Source organism: Giraffa tippelskirchi, chromosome 11, assembly GCF_054371585.1.
Source record: "Giraffa tippelskirchi isolate mGirTip1 chromosome 11, T2T-mGirTip1v1.2.pri, whole genome shotgun sequence".
In the NCBI taxonomy this organism is placed as follows: Eukaryota; Metazoa; Chordata; class Mammalia; order Artiodactyla; family Giraffidae; genus Giraffa; species Giraffa tippelskirchi.
Genome location: NC_137285.1, coordinates 96,898,344 through 96,919,003, shown reverse-complemented (window position 1 = coordinate 96,919,003; position 20,660 = coordinate 96,898,344). Strand labels below are relative to the sequence as shown.

Here is a 20,660-nt window from a genome sequence, read left to right as displayed (position 1 = left end):
ATAAATGTGATTATTTAAGTTGCTGATCCCTTACTTTTAAATGCATTTTAATAATCCTTCACTTTTACTCTTCTGCTCTCATGCTTACTGTTTTTGACATCATATTTTATATCTAATTGTTTCATGTATCCTTTAATTACTTACTGCAGGTCTAGGCAATTTTACTACTTTTGTCTTTTAGTCTTCCTATTAGGTTTGTATGTGGTTGATCTTGCTGCTTTTAGTGTATATTTTCCTTTAACCAATAAGCTTTTTCCTTTTGTAATTTTCATGTTTCTAGTTGTGGATTTCCTTTTTCACTTAGAGAAGTCCCTTTTAACATTTCTTGCAAAACTGGTTTGGTGGTTCTGAACTCTTTTAGCTTTTGCTTGTTTGTAAAACTTTTGATCTCTTTTTCAAATCTGATAGTAAACTTTGCCATGTGGCATATTCTTGGCCATAATTTCTCCATTTCGTCACCTTAAATATACCACATGATACTCGTCTGGCCTGCAGTTTCTGCTGAAAAGTCTGCTAATAGCCTTGTGGGGATTCCCTTACCTGCCACTTGTTGCCTTTCCCTTGCTTTTAGTATTTTCTGTCTTTGCCATTTTAATAACAATGTATCTTGGTGTGGTCCTCCTTGGGTTGATTCTGTTTGAGATTCTCTATGCTTCCTGGACCTGGATGTCTGTTTCGTCTCCTAGGTAGGGAAGTTTTCAGCTATTAGGTCTTCAAATAAGTTCTCTGACCCTTTCCTTTTCTTCTCTAATGCAAATGTTAGTGTGCTTGGTGGTGTTCCAGAGATCTCTTAAAGTATCCTAATTTCTTTTTTATTCCTTTTTTCTGTTCAGGTTCAGTGATTTCTATTAATCTGTCTTTCAGCTTACTGACCTGTTCCTCTGTATCACCCAACCTACTTTTGAGTCCCTCTAGAAGGCAATGGCACCCCACTCCAGTACTCTTGCCTGGAAAATCCCATGGACGGAGGAGCTTGGTAGGCTACAGTCCATGGGGTCGCTAAGAGTCGGACACGACTGAGCGACTTCACTTTCACTTTTCCCTTTCATGCACTGGAGGAGGAAATGGCAACCCACTCCAGTATTCTTGCCTGGAGAATCCCAGGAACGGCAGAGCGTGGTGGGCTGCCGTCTATAGGGTCGCACAGAGTCGGACACGACTGAAGCGACTTAGCAGCAGCAGTGTATTTTCATTTCAGCTACGGTATTCTGCTGCTCTGTTTGATTCTTCTGTATATCTTCTAACTCTTAACTTGTCACTATTTTCCTCCATTCTTCTCCCAAGTTCTTTGTTTATCTTTATGATCTTTACCTTGAACTTTTTATTGGGTAGATTGCCTTTTTCCACTTAACTTCTGGGGTTTTATCCTGTTCCTTCATTTGGAACATGTTCCTTTGTTCCCTCATTTGTGGCCTAATTTGTTTTTATTTCTATGTATCTGGTTGGTTGGTAGTATTTCCTGACTTTGGAGAAGTAGCCTTTTGCAGGAGACATCCAGGGCATCCCAGCAGTGTACTCCGCTCTGGTCACCAGAGCTGTATGCTCTAGGGGTGCCCGCTATGTGGACCTTTATGCTGTGGTGGGCTGACTACTGTGGGTGGTCTGGTAGGTGTGGCTGGTCCCTGGTCTGGTTGGTTGCCAGGCCCTGCCTTGTATGGAGGCTGCCAGCTGGTGGTTTGCAGGGTTGGGCTGAGGCAGTTGTCTATGGAACCCTGAGGAAGGGGGTCCCGGGGCTAGTGCTGGCTCACTGATGGGCAGAGCTGGGTTCTGGGGCTGAGGGGTGGAGGTGGTGATGATTGCAGGGCTGAGGTTTCTAATTTTAATGTCAGCCTGCTGGTGGGTGGGGTTGCTTTCTGATACAACTGGTGGTGGATTCTGGAATGTCCCCCAGCTGGTGGTGCTGGCTCATTGGTGAGTAGGGCTCGATCCCACAGAGGCTGGCTGAGGGGGTTCAAGATGTCCTAGAGCTGGTATTGGCCTGATGGTGGGTGGGGTATGGTCGAGAGGGTTCTGGGTCTTAGTGCTGGCTCACTGGTGGGCAGAGTTGTGTCTTAGGGTCTCTGGCTGCAGGGTCTGGGGGTCACAAAACTGGTGTCAGCCCACTGATGGGTGGGATTGTGTCTTGGGGCTGCTGGATGAGGGTCCCAATGTATGCCAGAAGTGGTATTCACCTGCTGGTGGGCAGGATTAAGGCCCAAGGGATCCTGGGGCTGGTGCCCAACCGCTGAAGTGTGTAGCCAGATCCTAGGGCTGGTGCTGACCTAGGGGGTGGGACTGTTTCCCCAGCTGGCTAGTTGTTTGGCCCGAGGCAACTCAGCACTGGTGCTGACGGGCTAGTGGGCGGGTCTAGGTCCTAGTACTAGTCAGCTAGAGGGAGGATTTCAAAGCGGCCCTCGCCAGCACCAGTGTGCATATGGTAGAACAAGCTCCTCGAATGGTTGCTGCTAGTTTCTGTGTCTCCAGGGTGAGCTCCAGTGCCTCCTGCCTCTGCGGGAGACTCTCCAAGATCAGCAGGTGGGTCTGACTCAGGTTCCTTTCAAATTACTGCTTCTGCCCTGGGTCCCAGCACATGTGAAATTTTGTGTGGGCCTTTTGAGAGCAGTGTCTCTACTTCCCTACGGTCATCTGGCTTTCCAGAAAGTAAGCCCCTTGGCCTTCAAAGCCAAACATTCTGGGGGCTCATCTTCCTGGGGTTGGCTCTCTGATCTGGGGAGTGAGATGTGGGGCTCACCCACTGAATATTCTTTGGGAGAACCTCTGTCTTATCCCCCTGTTTGTGTGTTGCCCACCTGCAGGTATGTGTCTGGACCATACTGTGATTCCACTCCTTTTACCTGTCTCGTTGTGGTTCCTTCTTTATAACTTTAATTGTAGAAGATCTTTTCTGCTAGATTTCAGTCTCTCATCAATAACTGCTATCTAAATAGTTGTAATCTCGGTGTGCTCCTGAGAGAAGTTAAGCTCAGGGTCTTGCTGCTCCACCATCTTGGCCTAATTCTCACAATTTGTTGTTTTTTTTTTCTTCAAGTAACTCTTCTTGTAAGTTCCTGAGCTGTTTCCAGAAGAGATTAGAAATAAAAACCTGTGAGAATTTGAGTCCCTAATGAATGCTTTATTTTCCTTTCTTTCTTAGGTATGGTGAGAAAAATCATCCATTTACAATTGCTTCTTTCAAAGGCAGATGGGAGGAATGGGAATTATCCCAACAAATCAGTGATGCTGTTAATAGAGCCACATTAGACTACTCCTCCGGCACTTCCTCTGATGAAGAAAGTTGTAACAAAGAACCTCAGATAATTCCTAAAGTCAGCAATCCAAAGAGTATTTATCAGGTAAAGTGTTTGCATTTCTCCTCTGTACTTTTTCCTTCTTTTTAAAATATAGTTTTATTTATTTATTTGTGCCGGGTCTTTGTTGCCACGCAGGTTTTTCTCTAGTGCTGGGAGTGGTGCATGGGCTTCTCATTGCGGTGACTCCTCTTGTTTTGAAGCACAGTCGCTATAGAGTGTTCTGGCTTCAGTAGTTGCAGCACATGGGCTCAGTAGTTGAGGCTCCCAGGCTCTAGAGCACAGGCTTAGTAGTTGTGGTGCAGGGGCTTAGCTGCCCCCAGGCATGTGGGATCTTCTCAGACCAGGGATTGAACGGGCGACTCCTACACTGCAGGCAGATTCTTCACCCCTGAGCCACCAGGGAAGCCCACTTTTTTTTTTTCTGTTTTAATCCTAAAAAGAGTAGGCTCACTGTAAAAGCAAAGAGACAAATTGGAAAACATGGAAAAACAAATTATGAAGATTTAAATCACAGTAATAATATTCTGGCAAAACTTTTCTATTTTTTTCTTCCTTCTCTCTTTATTCCCTCAACTTGGCTGAGTGCTTAGGATATACACCATCTTTTCTAGTCGACTTTCTCCATATAGTATTTGAACATACATAAATTTCCTTTCAGGCTTCACTAGTGGCTCAGACGGTAAAGGATCTACCTGAAATACAGGAGACCTGGCTTGAGTCCCTGGGTTGGGAGGATCCCCTGGAGGAGGGCATGGCCACCCACTCCAGTATTCTTGCCTGGAGAATCCCCATGGACAGAGGAGCCTGGTGGGCTACAGTCATAGGTCGCAAAGTGTCAGACATGACTGAGCAACTAAGCACAACACAACACAAATTTCCTTTCACCTAAATTCCTTCAGAATTAGATATTAAAATTAGTAGTTTTTGACAATGGAAAATAACATACCACCTGTAGGACATTTGGCATATTAAGTGATGATCAAAGATCTGTGAGTCCACCACCAGAGCAGTTTTCCAAAAAAAAAAAACAACCAAAATTTTTTATTTTTTAAGTCACAACCATGATCATAGGAAGATATACATATCTATCTATTGGAAATAGGTTTCATGACATACTTATCCTTACTAGGCACAATGCCTCAAATCTTTGATAAATTAAATTAATATCAACCACTTAAACTGATTTTATGACCCACTAATGGTGACAACTTACAGTTGAAAAAACACTGATTTAGGGAGAATCTCTGACACTTTGTATGTAATTTGTTTTCTTAATCACTCATGTATGGGCATGTTAAGGCAATTTAAATATTTAACATTTTAAAGCTCTTGCTTCCCTTATAGTTTATTTAGCTAACAAATTATTGGCAGACATCTAGGTTGCTTTCACATTGTTGTGGTATTAAAAACACTAATTTTTACAGAGATGTCTGAATCTTAAGTTGTTTCTGGAGATTTGATTCTCAGACATGGAATATTTAGGTCATTGAGTAAGGGCATTTTATAAGTTAACACACAGCAAAGTACTTTCTAAAGAGAGGTCTTTATTTGTAGTCTCACCGCTCTATGTGAAAGTGCTTGTTTTATCATTTTCCCTAAAATTGGATATTCTCCTTGAAAAATAGCATTTTATTATGTTGTTCTGTCGCTCAGTCATATCTGATTCTTTGCAACCCCATGGACTGCAGCACGCAAGCTTCCCTGCCCTTCACTATCTCCCTGAGTTTGCTCAAACACATGTCCATGAGTCAGTGTTGCCATCCAACCATCTCATCTTCTGTCGTCCCCTTCTCCTCCTGTCTTCAGTCTTTCCCAGCATCAGGGTCTTTTCCAATAAGTCAGTTCTTTGCATCAGGTGGCCAAAGTATTGGAGCTTTAGCTTCAGCATCTGTCCTTCCAGTGAATATTCAGGGTTGATTTCCTTTAGGATTGACTGGTTTGATCTCCCTGCAGTCCAAGGGACTCTCAAGAGTCTTCTCCAGCACCATGGTTTGAAGGCATCAATTCTTTGGCGCTCAGTTGTTTTATTGTCCAGCTCTCAAATTCATACATGACTACATGAAAAAACATAGCTTTGACTATTATAATATTAATTATATTACTAATTAAATTAAACATTAAAACAAAAATTCCATGTACCTAAATGTTGTAGGTACTGTCTAATGAATTTTTTCTTCACCCACATATCATTTGAGGTCCTAATGTGTTGTTGTTATAGGCTTTTCAAGGGTTAGGAATATTTTGGGGGCTTCCCAGGTGGTGCTAGTGGTAAAGAACCCAGCTGCTAATTAAGGTGGAGAAGGCAGTGGCAACCCACTCCAGTACTCTTGCCTGGACAATCCCATGGATGGAGGAGCCTGGTGGGCTGCAGTCCATGGGGTCGCTAACAGTCGGACACGACTGAGCAACTTCACTTTCACTTTTCACTTTCATGCATTGGAGAGAGAAATGGCAACCCACTCCAGTGTTCTTGCCTGGAGAATCCCAGGGATGGGGGAGCATTGTGGGCTGCTGTCTTTGGGGTCACACAGAGTCGGACACGACTGAAGTGACTTAGCAGCAGCAGCAGCAGCTAATTAAGGAGACATAAGAAATTGCTAATGCAGGGGACGTAAGAGACACAGGTTCAATTCCTCTAATCCTTTGTCATATTACTGGCAAATTCTTTTCTCCTAGCTTGTTTAATTTTCTAAATTATAAATATTGTTTGTATTTAGTTCTATATGTGAAAAGTGAAAGTCTTTCAGTCGTGTCTGACTCTTTGCAACTCCATAGTCCATGGAATTCTCCAGGCCAAACTACTGGAGTGGGTAGCCTTTCCCTTCTCCAGGGGATCTTCCCAACCCAGGGATCGAACCCAGGTCTCCTGCATTGCAGGAGGATTCTTTACCAGCTGAGCTACAAGGCAAGCCCAGGAATACTGGAGTGGGTAGGCTATCCCTTCTCTAGGGGATCTTCCCAACCCAGGAATTGAACCGGGGTCTCCTGCATTGCAGGTGGATTCTTTACCAACTGAGCTAGGAGGGAAGCCTCTATATGTATAAAAGTTTAAAATTATGGAGTGAACTATTTGCCCTTAATTCTATTCTGATCCTTAGAAAGATCATATTCATCTAAGGATCAGATCTGTAGTCAGCTGTGTTCTTTTAGAGCAATGTCCTTCCAAAGTGTGGTCTGCAAAACATTTGTTATCGGCCATCTGGGATGTTTAAGATGGGTGTTTCTACACCTCAGCCCCAGAGATTGTGATTAAATGGTTTTGGATTTAGTGAGGTGGGGGTTGGATAGGGGAGAGTACAGAATATATACTAATTTGAGTAAATGTGTTTTTAAAAAGTTTGAGTTGGAGTAAAGAATTTTGTTAAAAGACATGAAGTAACTTATTTCATAACCTCCATCAAGTCAGTTTTCCAAAGATGATAATTAACTTGATTTCTATTCGTTTGTATTTCCTATGCTTTTAAAAGTTTTAACACCTGTGAGCTATGGGTTTATAGTTGATCCTTAAAGCTGGCTTATTAGATGGTTAGAAAATCATCATGTTCCTTTTTATTTTCTCCCCAGGTTGAAAACATGAAACAGCCCTTTCAATCTTGGTTCCAAATTCCCCGAAAAAAGAATATGAGGGATGGCCGGATGGGCCTCCTAGGAAATGCTTATCTTGCGTTGCATAAGACCCCTAAAAGTCACAGGCCTGCTGCTGGGCACCGAGTGGACAGGTACCACTGGGTCAGCACACACTGATAGTGCAGCGGCTGGGCCCTCGTGGGCGAGAGCTCAGTGGAGCCACTTTTATTTTCTCTGAAATGAAAATGAGTCTAAGCTGGAGAGGCCCAGGAAACAGAAAAAATAACCGCATTAAAGACTAGGGTACATGATGGTGAATCCTCTCATGCAGATCGACTATGTTCTTAACTGTACTTTTAATTGTTTAATTTTACATGAAGTTTTATGTAACACTAATGAATGTACCCAATAAGGTAATAGAATGAAGATACTGACCTGTCATAAGAGTCAATGAATTATCAAAAGTAACAGTTTAAATAAATGTGCTGTGTTTTTAATACCTTCCTAGTTGAGTCTGTTGCAAGAAAGTTTTAAAAGTTCTTGTTTTTCATTAGCCATTAAAAAAAAAAGTAGACCTTCATTTAGGGAAGAGTGATCCTCACAATATATGAATAGTATTCTGGTTCTACTCTTTTATGTGCCATAACTCTTCTGTTTCATAAGGTCAGTAAGAGCGTGTTTGAAAATTACATTTTAAAATACAAAATTCCCTTTAAAATTTTTGGTTTATTACTAAGCCTCTTAATAGCCTTAGTTATGACATTTTATGAGTGCTATATCTCATTATGAAGAATTCAAGTGAAGCAGGAAGTAAAAATACCAAGGAAATAAAAATCCCTCCCACCAGCCAGACATTACCATTGTTAACATTAAATGATGACCATCTTTCCAGTCATTCTTAATATACATACAAATGTAAGAATTGATATACAGACAATTTAACCAGAAAACTATACTACATGAGCTATTTGTTAGATATTTGGATTTAATTTTACTTGATCTTAGAAAAACGAAGAAACCTAAAGTGAAACTGAAGCTGTTGAAATATTCGTATGATTGTCTACCATAAAGTATTTTATTTTTTGAAAGATTTCTATTATGATTTTAAAGAAAGAAACACCAGAAGGCCAGAAGAGTCTTTAAAACTTTGAAAAGAATACTGTATTGCTTATTTGTTACTATGAAAGCTGCAGAATGAGCATTCTTCATTTTTTCCTTGCCCCTTATTTTCCATGTCACTTTAAAAACTGAGGTATAATTGACATATAGTATTATTAATTTCAGTTGTACAACATGATTTCCTATTTATATACATTGTGAAATGACCACCACAATAAGTCTAGTTAACTGTCAGCCTAAGTACTTTTTTTTTTTTCTTGTGATGGGAACTTTTTTTACTCTCTTGGCAACTTTCAAATATGAAACTTTTTAATGTCAAGGTTTAACATTTATGTTCTCTCCTGGAATAATTATTCTCCACAGTTGTTTTTCCTTAGTTGTATATTTCAACTGATTCAATAAATGCTCATCAGTCTTTTCTATATGTGAAATCTCTTTTGATTCATCTTTGATTAGCTGCATTTTATTGTTAAGCAACTTTTCCACAGATGACTCATAGGTGTTCTATTTTGGGGTTTATTTATGCCTGAGGTTCTTTATTCTTTTATACTTGAAGGACAACTTGTCTGAGTATTAAAATCTTAGATAATGGACTTCCTTGATGGTACAGTGGATAGGAGTCCTGCTTCCAATGCATGGGGCATGGATTTGATCCCTGGTCCCGGAAGAACTCACATGCTGCAGACCAACTAAGTCTGTGCACCACCATTACTGAGCCTGTGCTCTGGAGCCCGTGTGCTACAGCTACTGAAGCCTGTGTGTCTAGAGCCTGAGCTCCGCAACAAAAGTCACCACAATGAGAAGGCTCCCACTTGCCACAACTAAAAGTCCACGTGCAGCAATGAAGGCCCAGTGCAACCAAAATATAAATACATAATTAAAAAAGGTCATGTTTTCATTCCCTTGTAGCCTCATAGCCATCACTCTAATCTAGTGATTGTGGCATTATACATTGCCATGGAGAAACCCGACAGCTGCCTGATTTCTGCAACTCCCCACCACTCACACAAACGTGCATTTATTTTTGTAGGTGACTCCCTTTGCCTGATAGTCTGAAAAATTCTTTCTCTGTACTTGGAGTCTATGTCTCAGTCATTCATTCTGTATCATTCTTTTCCTGAAGCATTGTGCCTCTTTCTGATCTGTAGATTTTAATTCTTCTAAAGCAATCTTTTGCAATACTATATTTGAATGCTTTCTTTGTCCATTTTGGGGATACCAGCTCTTTATGCTGGATCCCTTGCTTTGTCATAACTATTATTTGACTGCTTTCATATCTTTCTTTTTTAAACCATGAATATTTTAAGCCTTCTTACTACTAATTTGATTCTCAGTCCTGTCTAGTCTTTTTTGTTTGTACCTTATATATTCCATAATGATGTTATTTTGGATTTCACATAACGATTTTTTCTGTAGGTTTTATTCACATGTAAAATTTGTTGGATTGATAAATGAAAGAGAACTGTGTAAAAGTTACTCTATCTAAAACATAATATAATACATGGCTGTGACAGAGAATGGGTTTCTAAGAACCTTTACACAGAGAATTTTACTAGCAAAGTGTCTCTTGAAATTTGTGAGGTTGTTTTGAAAGAACTTCTTCTAGTGAACAGAGATGGTAAATCTCTGTATTTACCGTCACATATATTACTGCTCCTGTACCTCTTGCCCATGATAGACGTGCTAATCAATCACAGTGTTCTAGTTTGGTTGCAGAGATTGTTTCACAGTTCTGTGTAACATAGTACCAGAGACAGCCATTGAATGAATTGTTCCGAGTCAGTCTTCAAGAAGAAATCAATTCTATCATTACTTTAGGACTTGACCCAGAATGAGCCATCTGTGAGCTTTTCAGCCCTATAAAATTCTCTAGAGTTTCTCATGTGGCCCAGAAGCAAATGTATAGGGGAAAATAAAAGGAACATATATTTTTTCTATGATTAAAAGTAGTCAGTATAGCTCAAGTCCCAAATAAGTGAATATATCTATTGGTATATCGGTGTACAATAACCAGATCAGGTCTTTCTAATCTGCATTTTGAATTTCTCTGAGTATGTACCTAGACAGCATATTAAAAAGCAGAGACATTACTTTGCCAACAAATGTCCGTCTAGTCAAGGCTATGGTTTTTCCAGTGGTCATGTATGGCTGTGAGAGTTGGAGTATAAAGAAAGCTGAGTGCCCAAGAATTGATGCTTTTGAACTGTGGCGTTGGAGAAGACTCTTGAGAGTCCCTTGGACTGCAAGGATATTCAACCAGTCCATCTTAAAGGAAATCAGTCCTGAATGTTCATTTGAAGGACTGATGTTGAAGCTGAAACTCCAATACTTTGGCCACCTCATGTGAAGAGTTGACTCACATGAAAAGACCCTGATGCTGGGAAAGATTGAAGGTGGAAGGAGAAGGGGACGACAGAGATGGTTGGATGGCATCACCGACTTAATGGACATGAGTTTGAGTAAACTCGGAGTTGGTGATGGACAGGGAGGCCTGGTGTGGTGCAGCCCACGGGGTCGCAAAGAGTTGGACATGACTGAGCGACTGAACTGAACTGAGTATGTACTACATTTTCTCTTAAAAAATTAAAATTCTTGAGAACTGTAGATTCACTTGCTGTTAAGAAATAGAGCCTGTGTGTCCTTTACCCATTTCCATCAATGATACCATTTCATGAAACTGTACTATAACATCACAAGCAAGTATGAACATTGATGTAGTCAAGATGCAGAACTTTCCGTCACCACAACCATCACACCCACCTTCCCCCCACATTCATCCCTTCCTTATCCCCTGGCAGTCACTAGTCTGTTCTTCCTTTCTATAATTTTGTCATCTCAAAAATATTATAAATGGATTCATACTGTAACATTTTGGAACTGGCTTTTTTTCACTATGCCTAGTTCTTTGGAAATTCATCCAGATTGTTGTGTGTAGCAGTACTTCATTCCTTGTTATTGCTGAGTCATATTCCATGGTATGGATGTACTATAATTTGTATAACCATTTACCTCTGAAAGATGACAACTGGGTTGTTTCTAGTTTTGAGGACTATGAATAAAGCTGCTGTAAACATTTGTGTACATAATGTGTAACATAAGTTTTTATTTATCTTTTATAAATGTATCAGAGTGCAATTACCATTTATAGAGTGGCTGTACCATTTTATATTCATGCCAGCAATGCATGAATGATCAGTTTTTCCACACATCTGTGCCAGTCTGTGGTATTGTCACTACACATATCAGAATGGCTTTAAAAATGTATCTCACTGTAATTTTAATTTACATTTCCCTGATGGCTGGCGATGTTGAACAATTTTTTTCATGTGCTTATTTGCATCTGTATCTTCTCTTTGGTGAAATGTCTGTGCATATCTTCTATTTTTAATTGGATTGTTGCTTTTTTATTTTTAATTATTGAGTTTGAGAGTTATTTGTATTCCCTAGATGCTGTGTATTCTAGATATTAACAGTATCTTTAGAATTTTTACATCTATACTATAAAGGATATTGGTCTGCAGTTTTTCTTTTTTGTGCTGTCTTTGGTTTTGGTATCAGGGTAATAATGATAATAATATATACATATATAAATGTAACAGAAATATATAATTACATGTATAGACACTGTGTTGTTCAGTTGCTAAGTCATGTTCAACTCTTTGTGACCCCATGAACTTCAGCACACCAGGCTTCTCTGTCCTTCCTACTTCCTGGAGTTGGCTCAGATTCATGTCCATTGGGTAGGTGATGCCATTCAACCATCTCCTCCTCTCCTGCCCTCTTCTCCTCTTCTCCTTTTGCCTTCAATCTTTCACAGCATCAGGGTCTTTCCCAATGAGTCAGCTGTTTACATCATGTGGCCAAAGTATTGCAGCTTCAGCTTCATCATCAGTCCTTCCAGTTCAGGATTGATTTCCGTTAGGATTGACTGGTTTACCTTCTTGCAGTCCAAGGGACTCACAAGAGTCTTGTCCAACACCGCAATTCAAAAGCATCAGTTCTTTGGCATTCAGCCTTCTTTATGGTCCAACTCTCACACCCATACATGACTACTGGAAAAACCATGGCTTTGACTATCTGGACCTTTGATGGCAAAGTGATGTCTCAGCCTTTTAATATGCTGTCTAGGATTTTCAGAATGATCTCTGTTTGTTTAGAAGGCAAACCATTCAATATCACAGTAATCCAAGTCTATGCCCCAACCACTAATGCAGAAGAAACTAAAGTTGAATGGTTCTATGAAGACCTAACAGGACCTAGAACTAACACCAAAAAAGATTTCCTTTTCATCATAGGGGACTGGGGTGCAAAAGTAGGAAGTCAAGAGATACCTGGAGTAACAGACAAGTTTGGCCTTGGAGTACTAAATGAAGCAGGGCAAAGACTAACAGTTTTGTCAAGAGAGTGCTCTGGTCACAGCAAACACCTTCTTCCAACAACACAAGAGAAGACTCTACACGTGGACATCACCAGATGGTCAATACCGAAATCAGACTGATTATAATCTTTGCAGTTGAAGATGGAGAAGCTCTATACAGTCAGCAAAAACAAGACCGGAAGCTAACTGTGGCTCAGATCATGAACTCCTTATTGCCAAATTCAGACTTAAATTGAAGAAAGTAGGGGAAATCACTAGACTATTCAGATATGACCTAAATCAAATCCCTTATGATTATACAGTGGAAGTGACAAATAGATTCAAGGGAGTAGATCTGACAGATTGCCTGAAGAACTGTGGACGGAGGTTCGTAACACTGTACAGGACGGGGGTGAACAAAACCATCCTCAAGAAGAAGACATGCAAAAAGGCAAAATGGGTGTCTGAAGAGAACTTACAAATAGTGAGAAAAGAAGAGAAGTGAAAGGCAAAGGAGAAAAGGTAAGATATATCCATCTGAATGCAGAGTTCCAGAGAAAAGCAAGCAGAGATAAGAAAACCTTCCTAAGTGATCAATGCAAAGAAAGAGGAAAACAATAGAATGGGCAAGACTAGAGATCTCTTCAAGAAAATTAGAGATAACCAAGGGAACATTTCATGCAAAGATGGGCACAATAAAGGACAGAAATGGTATGGACCTAACAGAAGCAGAAGATATTAAGAAGAAGGGGCAAGAATACACAGAAGAACTATACAAAAAAGATCTTAATGACCCAGATAATCACAATGGAGTGACCATTTACCAAGAGCCAGACATCCTGGTGTGTGAAGTCAAGCAGACCTTAGCAAGTATCACTATGAACAAAGCTAGTGGAGGTGATGGAATTCCAGCTGAGCTATTTCAAATCCTAAAGGATGATGCTATTAAAGTGCTGCACTCAATATGCTAGCAAATTTGGAAAACTCAGCAGTGGCTACAGGCCTGGAAAAGGTCTGTTTTCATTACAATCCCAAAGAAGGGCAATGCCAAAGAATGTTCAAACTACCGCACAATTGCACTCATCTCACACACTAGCAAAGTAATGCTCAAAATTTTTCAAGCTAGCCTTCAAGAGTACATGAAGTATATGTACTTCAGCTTCATTGACTACAATAAAGCCTTTTACTGTGTGGATCACAACAAACTGTGGAAAATTCTTAAAGGGGAATACCAGACCACCATACCTGCCTTCTGAGAAATCTGTATGCAGGTCAAGAAGCAACAGTTAGAATAGGACATGGAACAATGGATTGGTTTCTAAATTGGGAAAGGAGTACATCAAGGCTTATTTAACTTGCTTATTTAACTTCTATGCAGAGTAGATCATGTGAAATGCCAGACTGGATGAAGCACAAGCTGGAATCAAGATTGCTGGGAGAAATATCAATAACCTCAGATATGCTTCCCTGGTGGCTCAGAGGTTAAAGCATCTGCCTGCGATGCAGAACACCTTGGTTCGATCCCTGGGTTGGGAAGATCCCCTGGAGAAGGAAATGGCAACCCACTCCAGTATTCTTGCCTGTAGAATCCCATGGACAGAGGAGCCTGGTGTGCTACAGTCCACGGGGTCCAAAGAGTCGGACAGGACTCAGTAACTTCACTTTCACTTTCACTTTCAGATATGCAGATGACACCACCCTTATGGCAGAAAGCCAAGAACTAAAGAGCCTCTTGATGAAAGTGAAAGAGGAGAGTAAAAAAGTTGGCTTAAAACTCAACATGCAAAAACTGAAGATCATGGCATCCAGTCCCATCACTTAAGGGCAAATAGATGGGAAAACAATGGAAACAATGACAGACTTTATTTTCTTGGGCTTCAAAGTCACTGCAGATGGTGACTGCAGTTATGAAATTAAAAGATGCTTGCTCCTTGGGAGAAAAGCTATGACCAACCTAGATAGCATATTAAAAAGCAGAGACTTTAGTGATAAAGGTCCATCTAGTCAAAGCTATGGTTTTTCCAGTAGTCACGTATGGATGTGAGAGTTGAACCATAAAGAAAGCTGAGTGCCAAAGAATTGATGCTTTTGAATTGTGGTGTTGGAGAGACTGTTGAGAGTCCCATGGACAGCAAGGAGATCAAACCAGTCAATCCTAAAGGAAAACAGTCCTGAATATTCATTGGAAGGACTGATGATGAAGCTTAAGCTTCAGTATTTTGGTCAACTGATGTGAAGAACTGACTCACTGGAAAAGACCCTGATGCTGGGAAAGATTGAAGGCAGGAGGAGAAGGGGACGACAGAGGATGAGATGGTTGGATGGCACCACCGACTCGATGGACATGAGTTTGAGCAAGGCTTGAGAGTTGGTGATGGAGAGGGAGGCCTGGTGTGCTGCAGTTCATGGGGTCGCAAAGAGTTGGACATGACTAAGTGACTAAACTGAACTGACTCTGCATATAAGTTAAATAAGCAGGGTGATGATATACAGCCTTGACCTACTTCTTTCCCAATTTGGAACCAGTCCATTTTTCTATGTCCTGTTCTAACTGTTGCTTCTTCACCTGCATATAGGTTTCACAGGAAGTAGGTAAGCCAGTCTGGTATTCCCATCTCTTTAAAAATTTTTCAGTTTGTTGTGATCCACACAGTCAAAGGCTTTAGCGTAGTTAATGAAGCAGATGATTTTCTGGAATTCTCTTGGTTTTTCTACGATCTAGCAGATGTTGACAATTCGATCTCTGGTTCCTCTGCCTTTTCTAAATCCAGCTTGAACATCTGGGAGTTCTCGGTTCACGTACTCTTGAAGCCTAGCTTGGAGAATTTTGAGCATTACTTTGCTAGTGTGTGAGATGAGTGCAATTGTGTGGTAGTTTGAACATTCTTTGGTATTGCCCTTCTTTGGGATTGGAATGAAACAGATCTTTTCCAGTCCTGTGGCCACTGCTGAGTTTTCCAAATTTGCTGGCATATAGAGTGCAGCACTTTACTAGCTTCATCTTTTAGGATTTGAAATAGCTCAGCTGGAATTCCACCACCTCTGCTAGCTTTGTTCGTGTTGATGTTTCCTAAGTCTCACTTGACTTCACACACCAGGATGTCTGGCTCTAGGTAAGTGATCACTCCATTGTGGTTATCTGGGTCATTAAGATCTTTTTTTGTATGGTTCTTCTGTGTATTCTTGCCACGTCTTCTTAATATCTTGGGCTTCCTTGGTAGCTCAGCTAGTAAAGAATCCTCTTGCAATGCAGGAGACCCTGATTTAATTCCTGGGTCAGGAGGATCCCCTGGAGAAGGCATAGGCTACCCAATCCGGTATTCTTGGGCATCCCTGGTGATTCAGTCAGTAAAGAAACTGCCTGCTATGTGGGAAACCTGGGTTCAATCCCTGGGTTGGGAATATCCCCTGGAGGAGGGCATGGCAATCCACTCCAGTACTATGGGGCTTTTCTGGTGGCTCAGAAGGTAGAGAATCCACCTGCAATGCTGGAGACCTGGGTTTGATCCCTGTGTTGGGAAGATCCCATGGAGGAGGACATGGCAACCCACTCTAGTACTCTTGCCTGCAGAATCCCCATGGACAGAGGAGCCTGGAGGGCTACAGTCCATGGGATCACAAAGAGTCAGACATGACTGAGTGACTGTTTACATTATTGTAATTATAAATAGTTCTTAAGTCTGCTGTTTAATTTTTGTTTTCTACTTTTTCTATTTTCATTTGTCTTCTTGCTTTCTTTTTTCGTTTGTTGCTTTAGGTCTTGCAATTATAAGTATATAACTTGTCACAGTCTATCGTTATCAACTCAAATGAAGCATAGAAATCTGAACCCCCTTCATTTCTCATTATCCTGTTGTCAAATATAATTTTAGAAAACTCAGAGAAGGAAAGAAAGATTGTTTTTATCCTTATTTTTGCTCACTGTGTTCTTTCTTCCTGCTGTTTCAAGGTCTTTTCTTTTGTTTCCTTTATTTTTAGAGAATTTCCTTTAGCCTTTCTTTTAATATGGTTTGGGTTAGTTTTTCTGCATCTCTGAATGTATTGATTTTTTTTCTCTTCTTCCCTAAAGAATATGTTCATCAGGTGTAGAACTCTGGTTGATAGTTCTTTTATTTCAGTGTTAGAAAAATGTGCCACTTCTTCCTGGCTTTTATGGTTTTAATGAGAAGTCTGATGTCATATAAATTTTTTTCCCTCTATAGGTAAGGTATTATTTTTCTCTGCTGCTTTCAAAAGTCTTCCTCTGCTTTTAATTTTCAAAAGTCTAATTATGGTGCATCTTGGTATAGATATCTTTGGATTTATCTTGTTTGGAATTCACTCAGCTGTTTGGATCTGTAGATTTCTATCTCTTTCCAGATTTGAGGAGTTTTACCCATTATTTCATTGGAGAAGGCAATGGCAACCCACTCCAATACTCTTGCCTGGAAAATCCTATGGACGGAGGAGCCTGGTAGGCTGCAGTACATGGGGTCGCTAAGAGTTGGACACAACTGAGCGACTTCACTTTCAAGCATTGGAGGAGGAAATGGCAACCCACTCCACTGTTCTTGCTTGGAGAATCCCAGGGACGGTGGAGCCTGGTGGGCTGCCGTCTATGGGGTCGCACAGAGTCGGACACGACTGAAGCAACTTAGCAGCAGCAGCAGCCATTATTTCTTTGAATACTTTTATAGTCTGCCTTCTTTCTCTTCTCCTTGTGAGACTTTGATGACTTGAATGCTAGATTATTTGTTATGGTAACATAGGTCCCTGAGGCATTGACAAATTCATTTGTTCAGTTTTTTTCTCTCTGTTGTTCACATTTGGTCATTTCTATTATTCTATCTAAAAATTCACATTTTTTCCTCTATCCCTTTCATTTACTGTTGAGCCTATCCATTGAGGTTTTCATTGGCTTTTATTTTTCAGTTCTAAAAGTTTCATTTGATTCCTCTCCATCTTCTATTTCTTTTGCTAACTTTATAGTTCCTTGCTGAGACTTCCTTTTTTTTTTTTCATTTGTTTCAAGAATGTTCATAATTGCTTGTTGAAGAATTTTTATGATGGCTCCTTTAAACTCTTTGAAATATAATTCTAATATTTTGCCAGTTGGGTCTTGGCATCTATTGTCTTTTTTTTTCACTGTTTTATATCTTTCTGGTTCTCTGACTGAAATCTGTACATGTTTGATATTATAAGGTTTGAGAGCTTATTTAAACTTGGTTTTACCTGATTTCCTTTGACACCATTCCACCCACTGTGGGTGATGGGTAGATGATGACACCTTGTTACTGCCTGATTAGAGATAGAGGACCAGGTTCCCCATTTGGTCTTCACTGATATACAGGGAAGGGGTTTCTCATCCCTGCTAAGCAGGTATGGGAATTCCAGCTCCTCATGCAGTAGCCATTAATACTTTAATGAGGGTGACCCCATTACCAATGTGCAATGGTAAAAGTCCTGAGTCTCCAGTCCTCCAATTGGCCTCCACCAATGCTACTCCAGCAGGGAGGTGGTGCCATATGTTGGTAGATGTAGATTCCCCATGTGGTCACAACTGATAACATAGGGTATAGATCGGCTCGTTACTGCCTTGAGGGGATGAAAAAACCTCCTAGTTATCTGCTTTGTCTTCTCTGGCACTATCCCAGAAGGAGACTGGGGTACTTCATTACAGCCTAGCAAGAGTGGAAGTCTGGACTCCCCACTCAACTTTTGCGGGCATGGGTGGAGTCAGTTTTTTTCTGATATTTAACTGGAGTAAAGCAGTTACTGTCTCAAAGTTTTCTGTCTTGCTAAGCTGCCCCTTTCATAGTCCTTTGGCTGGAGAGAGCAGGCTTTTTGGTCTGTGCTCATTGGTATTTATAGGTTGCTGACTTCTTTATTTACAAGTCTGGAATATTAAGGGAAAAGGGAATCTGAGGAGTTCACCACCATATCCTACCTTGAGTTATGAAGTCCCTAGCTGGTCTATTTTCTTCTCTACACATTTCAGAATCCTCTTGTTTGTTTTCATAAATAATGTCCAGAGGCTTTAGTTGTTCTTGGTGGGAGGAGTAGGGAAAAATTTATCTGTTTCATCCTTCTGGAAACAGAAGTCTGTGTACCACTTTTGAAATAAAAATTGTTTTAAAAAGAATTATTTTAAGCATTGTATTTTTTGGGAAAGTATTCTTTTTGTTGGTAGGTGGTAAAATATGGCTTCTATATCTATTGAGGTTTTCTTATTCTCTTTCTGATCAGTGGGCTGTGCACGTGTGTGTATGTGTGTGCACACAAACTAATTCTTTAAAGATAATTAGAGTCTCAAAACTTCAAAAATGTAGTATTGATTTGATTCAGCAATAAACACACATAAGGCAGCAGGAAGGAGAACATGATCCCTGCCTTACAATCTGTGGCATTTCCATTAAAAAGCATGTGCTTAGTAAAAGCCCACAGCTGTTAGTATACTAATAGAATCAAATGGAGGACCCAAGAAGTCAGCCAGGAAGCTAATAGTAGGTGCTTTGTTCAGCAAAGAATGAGGAATATAGGTAAGCTGGATGCTTTTTCTTTGCCACCTCTCTGAAGACTTGGACTTTCAGTCTAACTATTCTAAATAGTCTTGTATGTCTGACTTAATTAATGTTTACTATGTTTTCTGGGAAATACATTTCATAATTTATGTGAGTAGATGAAGTTCTTGACACATACTGAATATTTATCATATCAAAATAAAATTTACCTTCTCAAAGTATTGGGGAAGTCTTTAATCTTATAAAGTTACTATGCAATGTTTTGGGGAGTATGCTTTACATAAGAATTCCCAGTTCATGAAAGAGATAGGAAAGTTGCCACAGTCCATTATTAAAGGTGACTTATCATTTTATCGGTATCTGATCTATGAAGGCAGCATGGAATTTTAATTGAGATCGTAACTAATTAAACAGTTTTAAAGGCTGACAAATTTTGTACTTACTTTGCCTGATGGTTAATCTAATGATTTAAACTGAATCATTTAGGAAGACTAAGTGACCAGTCTCTAGCAACAAATAATGAGAACTCAATGATAGCGTAAGGTGGAAGAAATGGAGAAGCTACATACAGTGAGCTGATTCTGAGCAGATGTTCCTTATGGCTTGATTTAGAACTTAATTGTAAATTTTCTTGTCATGTTGTCTGTGATTTGATTTTTCTCTAACGTAATTTACTATTAGTATTTTGATTGGTTAGATATAGAGCTAAATCCTTAGCCATATCTGAACATGTTGTAATTAGGACAAAGACCTGCAGGACTAAAAATATTGACTATAAGATAGTCACTGAATTAAATAATCCACCCATATAATACTTGTTTAAATTAGACTTTTAATTTTGTACTCGTCTGCCTTCCTCACATTGCTTCAGAGACTCAATTACAGTTTAGATATTAAAAAAAAAACCCTTTTGCTACTCATCTTGAAATACAAGGAGAAATTTATCCATGTGAGAAACAGCTTGAATTGCAGACATTGGATTTGTAATCTGAGGTTTGGAGTCTGTATTAAAATTTTTTGGATTCCATTGAATTAATGTCATGGTTGTATATTTCCTAATTAGCATTCAAATCTACCCTGAAGCTTCAGTTTTAGATAACTGCTTATCTCTTCGAAATTTTCCAGTCAGGGCCTCCAAAGTAAATTTTGCACATGCCACAAAGGCTATATTTTATGTATTCTCATTACATATCACCAAATGTTTTATAAATACATCCATCTCCTTTTGTGTGACTTGGTAACAAATAATTTTAAGTAAGTTAGTCGCCTGAAAATTGATGATATATACAAATTTTACATTTTATAAAGAGGTTTAGCCTTTAAATGAATATAATAATAATATACATGACCTAATCTTTTAGTCACAGTGAAAATATCAGCATGTTTTTCTTCTCTGTCAAGAACTAGCCCATTATGTTATATATCTACCCCAAATTATAATATATATTTGTGTGATTTTTACATTCATGTTCTCTTATCAGCTTCATTGGATGTCATACTGACATATTTAACAACTTTTAAAAGTGCAGACTTTTATTTTTATTTTTTATTTTTCTAGATATAAAAATAAAACAGTAAAAGAAACACGTAGTTATTTCTATAAAAAGGCAATCTACAGAATGAGGAAAAATAGTTGCAGAATAAAAAATTCCTGCAAATCAATTAAAAAGAGGTGATCCAATGACAAATCGCAAAAGACTTGAACAGGCATCTCTAGAGAGAGGACTTTCAAATGCTGCATAAATACATGAAAGATGCTCAACTCCACTGGCCATTAGGAAAATGCAAATTAAAAACACACACCCAGGAGAATGGATAAAGTAAAAA

At 39.6% G+C, this 20,660-nt stretch overlaps 1 protein-coding gene across 21 annotated transcripts in view; it reads left to right on the top strand.

Annotated features, from left to right (window-relative positions):
- BTG4 (BTG anti-proliferation factor 4) overlaps nucleotides 1-8,398 on the top strand; it is a 28,274-nt gene extending 19,876 nt beyond the window's left edge. For all 21 annotated transcript variants that reach the window (XM_081543291.1, XM_081543300.1, XM_081543306.1 and 18 more), the window contains 2 exons: nucleotides 3,134-3,332; nucleotides 6,855-8,398. In XM_081543291.1, coding sequence (XP_081399417.1) covers nucleotides 3,134-3,332; nucleotides 6,855-7,034 — 379 coding nt within the window. In that variant the 3' untranslated portion in view covers nucleotides 7,035-8,398. The remainder of the gene's footprint in view (nucleotides 1-3,133; nucleotides 3,333-6,854) is intronic.
- The last annotated feature ends 12,262 nt before the right edge of the window (nucleotides 8,399-20,660 follow it).